An 8,440-nucleotide genomic window follows, 5' to 3' on the forward strand; every position below is an offset into this window, starting at 1 on the left:
CAATATAGGTAAACCCAGTTTGTTAACATATGTTCCTAGTATGCCGTGAGTAGTGCTGAGCAGGTTACGCCCTAGTTGGAAAGTTGACTGGTTCATTCTTGTCCAGGTTGGAGCAGGTCAATGTTGAGTTCTGCAGGAGGGTTCATCTTCGCAAGTTTGATTATAAATACATCAATGACAATCAACTGGTAACTCCTTAATTAGCTATTTTGTAATGTTGTTTAATAAATGCAATACCACCGGTTCGTTTAAAACTTTAACATGACATGACAAATGTCCTTCCCAACAAGTACAATACCAGAAGCACTCTTCGGTTTACAACATCAAATCAAATGCCCGGTTATACTTCGAACTTTCTGAAAAATCCTCTGTATAAACATTTTAATATTAAAACTTAATTTTTAATCCTCATATTTCCCAATGTCAGAGCAGACGTAATTGAAAACAAAAAGAATAAAAATTTAACAAATATATACTTTTATTCTAAAAATGTTTCTTTACATAAATATTTAATACTTGTCTATACTTCTTTTACTTGTATAATATATATTATAGTATATAAAACTTGTTTTGAATGCAAAATTCACAAGCAGTAGTCAGTTTAATATATTTAAATGTTATTTTTTTTATAAAATATTGTTTCATAATTTGTAGTGATATCTAAATATAAGAGTATGTATCCGTGAAAGGATACTCTACAACTGATATAAATCATAATAAAGGAAATAAAAAATAAATAATATATATTAAAATTTAAAATATTCCGGTTTTTTTAAATAAAATATTAAAATTTAAAAAAATAAAACGAAAATGACTTATTATCAAAGTCAAAACAAAACATAATAAAATAGTTAGTAATACTATCATGAACATAATTTCTAATAAGGGAAATTACAGCGAAGGCATTTTTAATGCCAAAAATGTACATTTTAACATTATACGTTTAAAAAAGGTTTAAAAAAGAACTCTACTAATATTATTGATAATTTTTTCGCATTAAGGATATTTATATCAAAGATTTTATTGCGGTGGTCCCCATGCGCGTATCAATGTCAATGTTTTATTAAAATAAGCGCACCATTCCTCCCGTTCCTCTTTGGTGTCAGCCGACAGCAAATGTCTTACAGTAGTTGTACGTCCATTTGGCACAATAATTAATGATTGTTTGTCCGTTTCTTTTGCTGGTCGCTGACATTCAAGTAGTAATGTATTAAGACGTGCACAAATGTCGCGTGGTGCAACAGACACATTTTGAGATGTGCACGTGTATAAATCAATCGTGCCCATAGGTGCTTTTTTCTTTTCATCATCTGGATATTTCCAATAATTTAACACTGTACCATTTAAATATGCCCAACGACGATGCCAAGCTCCATAACCAGTGACATCTTCAAACATTGTTAAAAATCCTTTATGTTTTATAGTTACAGAAAGTTCACAATTTACTTTCATTTTAACAACTCCAGCTAGTGGACTAACACCAAGCACCTAATGCGTGAATTAAAAAAAAAAATATTTTTTAATAATTTATACAGAAAGTAAAATAAAAATGATTATACTTGTGTTAATGTCCACTCTGTGCGTTGAATTTCACGTAAAGAAAATATTGCGAATGCATATTGTACTAATGCCGGTGTGCGCACCACATTAGGTCCTGCTGGACTCTGACGTGGCGGCAAAACAAGTACATTTTCAGCTCCCTTCTTTTTAGGAGTTTTTATTCCACACTTCTTATTCATATTAATGTGATACTTTACTTCGTGCGCCAAAACTTCATGATGGGCAGTCATACCATATATTTCCAACGTAATCTGTAGACGTATATTATAATTCAATATTTTAATTATAAATATTTTAATAATAAATATTTCAATAATAAGTATTTTAATAACAAATATTTTAAAAAATTTTAAAATTCCATTTACGTACCCTAAAATCAGCGTAAACATCATTCATATGCAAAACATCATTAAATTGTACAGACAATGCTCCAGGGAATGTTTGCACTGTTTTTGTGGCTAAAACGTGTTCATTGTACTTTAGCAAACATAGCAAATGATGACCTGATATAGTGCCTGCTGCCAATTTACGCATATAATCTTCTCGCAATCGAAATGTTATATCTTTTACAGTTAGTCGACCCTTTTCTTTAGGTGCACCTAATGGGCGCAAACTTCTTTCAACACGCAAACGTTGCACTTCATCTAAGCATGCTTGTCTACGATGTGCTTTAAAGTATACACAGTTAAAATATATTTTACATCGTCATATCGTTAACACAACTTACTTGCTACCAATAAATGCCGTTCACCCTCCACAGATTCCACTGAACCAGAAAATTCTATTGTAGATGCACATAAATTCAACGCTTGACTTGTCTGTGCAATCACTTGTTGTTGTTTACAAACTTCGTCGAGTAATTTTTTAATCTTTTCCTGTACTAAATCATCATTATCTAATTCATCCTCCGTGTGCACCTCACCATCATCAGGTTCAAATTTGCTTAGTTCATTTTCATTAAATTTTTGTGGTGTATCAAAATTTAGCCTAGCAGCAGCGCTGCCATGGTCCACAATAGCTGAACGCAGTACTTGCTGTTCACGGCAGATTTTACGCACAGGTGTTGAATTAGCGCTCTATAAAAAAAAACTTAATTAATTGTTTCGATTAAAAATAGATTTCTTTTTTACTACTTACATTTTGCTGACGACGGTAGAAACTAACTGTATGCACTAAAGTTACCATATTATCATCTTCTTGATTAATGCTTAATTCCGATTTTATGGGCTGTTTAAAATTGCTATTTACACTTGTATCTGCTTGACTTTTAGTTGTATTTGATAGTATGCCACTGTTTTCTTCTGGAATTGTTTCCCATTGCATATTTTTTGAGGAGGTTTTACGAAAAGAAAAGCTGTTAGATGTTGTAGTGCCCTTACTCTATAATATTGAATGTGTAATTTTAATAACAGACATAGAAAAATATTTATCGCATATTCTTACTCTTCCAGATGCATAGCTTAGGTTACATTCATCATATTCACTTTCTTGTGAATAATCATCGTCGCCGTCTTCATTTTCATCCAAAGCAGCATCAAGGTAATCATCAACACCCACTGAAGCTTCCGAAGAATTTATTGAACTGTCAACACCTCCATAATAATATGAATCGTTATCGGCATAACGAACTTCCTGCAAATTATATAATAATTTTCTCAAAAAATTATTGTTTATGTAAAAGTGTTTTTTAATAAATATTTAATAAAACAATATTTATTTTTAAATTTTGGCTTATAACAATGTACAGCATTATTATAATATTAAACTGTATGTTTTGCCGAGCTTTAGGTAGTGTTTTTTATAAAAAAATTATATAGTAGAACGAAATATCTGTTAAATAAAAATATATACATAACAACTGTGATATTTTTTATTTAAACTTATATTTGTTTTTATATACTATAAGATATTTTATAAAAATATAATTTTTTTAAAAGTACCGCCCAGCCAGGTTCACAATTTGAAATTAATTTGATTTATACTGAAATGTGAAAAATTATAATTATGAATATAGCTGCTATAAGATTAAATAATACAAAATTTTCAATTATACAAAATTTTATCCATCGAAACTCATATTATTGTTGCAAGACCCATATTATATTGTCTTATTTGCAGTTTGTAGTGTTTAAGATTTAATAAATTATTATAGCCTCTAATGCCTCTAATTTAATAACTAATAAAATAGTAAATAATGAAATAAAAAAAAATATTTTTTTTATTGAAATATAGTCAGTATACATCAAATATGCTTTGACAACAGGAATACTTAACATTTTTATGTTGAAGGTCAGGCACAAAAGTGTACACAATAATTTTATAACATCATTTCCTATGTTTGTGATAATCAACCCTTACTTTGCATAAGACATCACTTATATGTATACATATGTGTTAAAGAAAAGTATGTGTGCTTACCTTAGTACTCCTCGACTGCATTTGTTCGTGTTTTTCGTGGCTGTTGTGTTCGTTGTGCTTTACAACTTGCATTATTTCTCTACCCAAACTACCATCGCATATCCCAACGCTGCTATCTTCAGCCTCCTCAGATTCCACGTAACTAAATAATAAGTAAAAAAATTTGTTAATTGTTATATATAAAAATTTATTCAAAAATATAAAAATCAATTCATAAACATTTTAACAAAAATTCATTTTTTAGAAATACTTAAATTTTATGTGAAACTCTTACTACTACATTTGGATAAATTTCTTATAAATATAAGTCTTAAATTTTTAGGTACACAGGTTTATATTTTTAAATGAAGTACATTATTAAACCATTAAGTATCATAATTTGATATTAGTACTTATGTAATATTAATTATTCTATACAAAGTAAAAATAATAAGCAGGAATAGCAACGATTCGCCCACCTTTCATTTTCATTATCATCCTCAGCAGCGTCACCCGCAGAAACGGTTGCAGTCGTACAGCAGTTGTCTATATATGATTCTGAATCGTTTGATTCCAAATCGGATAATGCAGGATATAACTGATTCTTAGGTTGAACTGCTTCAATATTATGTGAAGATAAAAGCGGCACATTTGATTTCTTAGCACGCTTACTTTCATCGTCAATTGTATTTCCGGCTATAAAAATAGAAAACAGTAAATGTAAAATTGCATTTACACTATTATATATACATAAAATAAAATTATATAAAAAAAAAACAAATTGTTTAAAAAATTAAGAACAATATAAGTGTAAATATAAATAGATTGATCGTAAACTTCGAATAAGTCACTTACGTGATCTTCGTTTGGCTGTTAATTGATTGGAAACAAATTTAGGCATTGGTGGTGGTGGTGGAGGTGGCGACGGACGTACAACACTACTAGCTGCTATTAAAGCAGCAGTTTTATTTTTTATAAACTCTGATTGTACTCCTGCAGACACAGTTTTTGTATTGCTTTCGATTTCCATATTTTTTTCAAACAATTCCTTCTGCTGATTAGCTCGATTCGCCAATATCTGCATATCTTCCTGACGTTGTTTGTAAATGTCAGCTTTAATTTTAGACTCTGAGATTGTTTTAGCGTTTGCCACCAACGCGGCTACTTTGTCACGTACTTTACAATCACCAACATTTGATTTAATGCAAACCGGTGGTGCTATCTGTGCATGTGATGTAATTGCTAAATGTTGATCATAAAAATTATAAGAAAATTGAATACATATTAATATTAATGTGTACATTGAATAAATATATGAATTAATTGTTATAAATTTAAATATTGCTTACATTTTGCTTCCTCTTTTTTGTCTTGCAATATCTTGCTAATAGAAGGTGCCATTCCGAACGCAGCTTTTGGTACAAGAGCTTCTCCTTTATTTCTTTCAAACAGTTGCAAACGTTCCTTTAGCGATAATTCGGTAGGATCTTTCTGTGGACGCTGCAATTGTTGATTTGCTGTAGCGGCCTTATGCTCAAAAACAGCGGCACGTCCTGAGACTAAACCAGGTTTGACGTTTGCCAATTTTGGTTTCTCTAATTCTTCATTTACTGTATTTTTTAAGTTTTTAGATATATTATTATTAACTGGATTAGTGCATAACTTTGTTTGTTCTTTTTGTTGTTTATCGAGGTCTCTCTCTCGGTTCACATTACATTCCTTGTTTGTATAATCGTAAGCTAGCTTAGTTGTTGTGGATTCTCGTCTCTGAAAACCTTGTGCTTCAAGTGAATTTATAACCTTGGGATCCCAATTAAGCTGTTTAGTTTTACTGCTGCTAATACGATCACAGGAGTCATTTTGTTTTACTTCTTCAGTAGTTTGGTTTGGTACTGTTGCCTGCGATTGTGTTATTTTTTGACAATTTTTAGCTGTGTCTGCAAGTTTTCTACTAGGTAAATCAGGTTTTGGTGGTGGAATTGTATTTATATGATGATGCTGTGTATCATCTTCCCATTGGTTTATAGAGTTAGCTAAAGCTGCAAGTCTACCATACCGTTGTTTCGATTTTGAGGGGCTGTCATTTAAACATGCATCATCAGAGGAACCAGCATGAAACTGTGCTTCAGTCCGATGTATTGGAGACGATAAATCATCAGTGTTCGAGTAGAGTGCACCTAACCTCTGCAAACGATTACGTGAAGTATCACGTATTTTGGCTAAAGGTTGATTTATTGCTTCTTTTGGTAGCTTACTGTTATCTTCACAATCTTCTTCACTATCTGTTATATCCCGTTCTTCTACTTCAACTTGTACCTATATATTAAAGTAATTGTAAAATACATTATTTATCAACTTTTCAAGTTCGATATCTATATAAATAGAATTTCCTAGCGTGAAAACAATACTTGCCTCTACATCGTTATTTGTCATAATATTAATTTCTATTCCCAAATCTACATTTTCCTTATTCACATTGGAAAAGTTTACTACGGTGTTTGGAGGAATTTTAGAAGCATCTGCAGGAATTCGTTCAATTATTTTTCCGCCAATGCTTGAAGCAGATATTACGCTAGTTTTTTGCTGCGGCTGTTGTGGTTGTTTTTGTATTCGTTCCTTTTGATTTGTTTTAAGCTGATTTGGCATTAATGCGTTAGAGGCAATAACGTCCGAGGATGCATCTGCTAGCGGATATTTACTAGCATTACTTATACCAAGGGCACGACTGCGCTGTTCCGCTTTCTCAAGCATGCGCTGTTTTTAATAAAAATATTCAATTTTAAATAAATTTATTTTGCGCATTAATAAAATGAATTTTTTTTATAACAAAAATTATTTCTGCTACTTGCCTGAGTGAAAGGATCCATTTTATTTTGTAAATATTAAAATTATAATATTTTTTAAACAATTAATACTTTTTATAACAAATATAACAAGAACAATTGAAGTATATTTTTCAATTGAATTAACTTTTAGAAATTCTCCTATTTCTTTCTTTTCTTTTTCTTACACCAGCCTTCTTGCACTTACAACGACGCGACAATAACTGCTTGAAATTTGAATTTCTGAATTTTAATGCAAACAAAGCAAATCCACACAGAGTTGTATTTTAAAATACGTAATTGAACTCAGCAGATGTGTATTTTTTACTATATTCGAAATAAATAAACTATAACTGTAACACGAATTAGAAACAAATACCAAAAATAAATTTGAAATGAAAATGGTGAATATAAACCAATGCATATATATCAGAAAAATTATTTTGCTTATTTATTTACTGTGATACTCTTTTCCTTATGCAGCATAAGGCTTTAAGAATCATTTTAATATGTAATCAAAAACTATAAATCGTGTTACTAAATTGCCAATTTTATTTATATAGATAATTGTTTTAGAATTTAATTATATCACATTGAAATAGGCTTGTGTTTCAAGCTTAATAAAATATGTTTTTCGATTTAATAATAAATAAAATCTGACAGAATTCTATTACTGTTTTTAAAGTGTTTTGTTATTGTAGTTTAACTATTTCCAATATACTACAATATACTAACACAACAAGCACCTCTACGTGGTAGGCACCTTGTCGTGGTGTAGGGGCTTAGATACAACTTGAGCTATTCTGATCAATATTTCAGTCAGTGTTATCACTGATGTCACTGACTGGAATGTTGATTGAGATTAGAGCAAGAAGTGCAACCAAGATCTACCAGTAGGTTAAGGTAGAATGTGTTGTTTTGTAATCTATGTTTGTAGTGATAGTAATTAGTTATAAATTTGTAGTTAATTTGTTGTTTGTAGTTTGTAGTTTGTAACCTTGTAGTCCGTGTAGTAGTTAGTTTGTAGATAGGCTCTTTGTTTTTGCAAGCTGGCAAAGTCTGAATGGCTAAACAATACTCTAGCGTCTCAGGGAGTAGGTGGCGGTAAAGACCGTCCACTAAGTTCCAGCTTATCAGCCAGACTCGTAAGGGTAAGTGCGACAATCTCTCAGGCTGATGGGAAGCTCTTGATATGGTCATGTCTCTGCCAAGGGTGGACTGCTGATTGTCGGGCTGGAAAGAGAAAACTTCCCGGGTACGTATTTATAGTAATATTTGTTTTGATATGTGTAGCTTTCAAATTTGTACGATACCTATAAAAACCCCCAAATCTGAGGTAGACTGTTACGCCGAGGATGCTTGACTGGAGGGGTGCATCCAGTCTTTTAGTAATGAACTCAGGATACTGGGCACTCTCCTGTTTTAATTAATGCCTTCTCAAAGTATGGGGCTCTGCTTTGGGTGACTGTTCTTTCCCTTATATTAAACACTGTATATGGATAATAAACTAAATATACCAATTAATAATATAATTACAGAGTCAGAGGAAGAAGCTCTACTCCGTTCGCCAACGAAGGTTGGAGGAAATCTTGAAAAGAGGCTTGAAGCATCTCTCAAGATTCAGGATCTGGATGATCTGAACCCATCTGCTCAGAGACCAA

General features: G+C 31.4%; 1 protein-coding gene across 1 annotated transcript; it reads right to left on the bottom strand.

The window, feature by feature from the left end:
• Positions 1 to 851: 851 nt before the first annotated feature.
• Positions 852 to 7,034, bottom strand: LOC119663817 (anillin-like). The gene is made up of 12 exons (XM_038073416.1): positions 6,807 to 7,034; positions 6,370 to 6,711; positions 5,307 to 6,273; positions 4,813 to 5,199; positions 4,437 to 4,653; positions 3,979 to 4,120; positions 3,004 to 3,192; positions 2,698 to 2,940; positions 2,288 to 2,636; positions 1,930 to 2,228; positions 1,560 to 1,811; positions 852 to 1,488 (listed from the first exon to the last, which is right to left on the bottom strand). Exons 1-12 carry the CDS (start codon positions 6,822 to 6,824, stop codon positions 1,021 to 1,023), a joined length of 3,873 nt encoding a protein of 1,290 aa, XP_037929344.1. The 5' UTR covers positions 6,825 to 7,034; the 3' UTR covers positions 852 to 1,020.
• Positions 7,035 to 8,440: the final 1,406 nt, after the last annotated feature.

This window comes from Teleopsis dalmanni, unplaced genomic scaffold (genome assembly GCF_002237135.1).
Source record: "Teleopsis dalmanni isolate 2A unplaced genomic scaffold, ASM223713v2 unscaffolded_contig_0934, whole genome shotgun sequence".
NCBI lineage: Eukaryota > Metazoa > Arthropoda > Insecta > Diptera > Diopsidae > Teleopsis > Teleopsis dalmanni.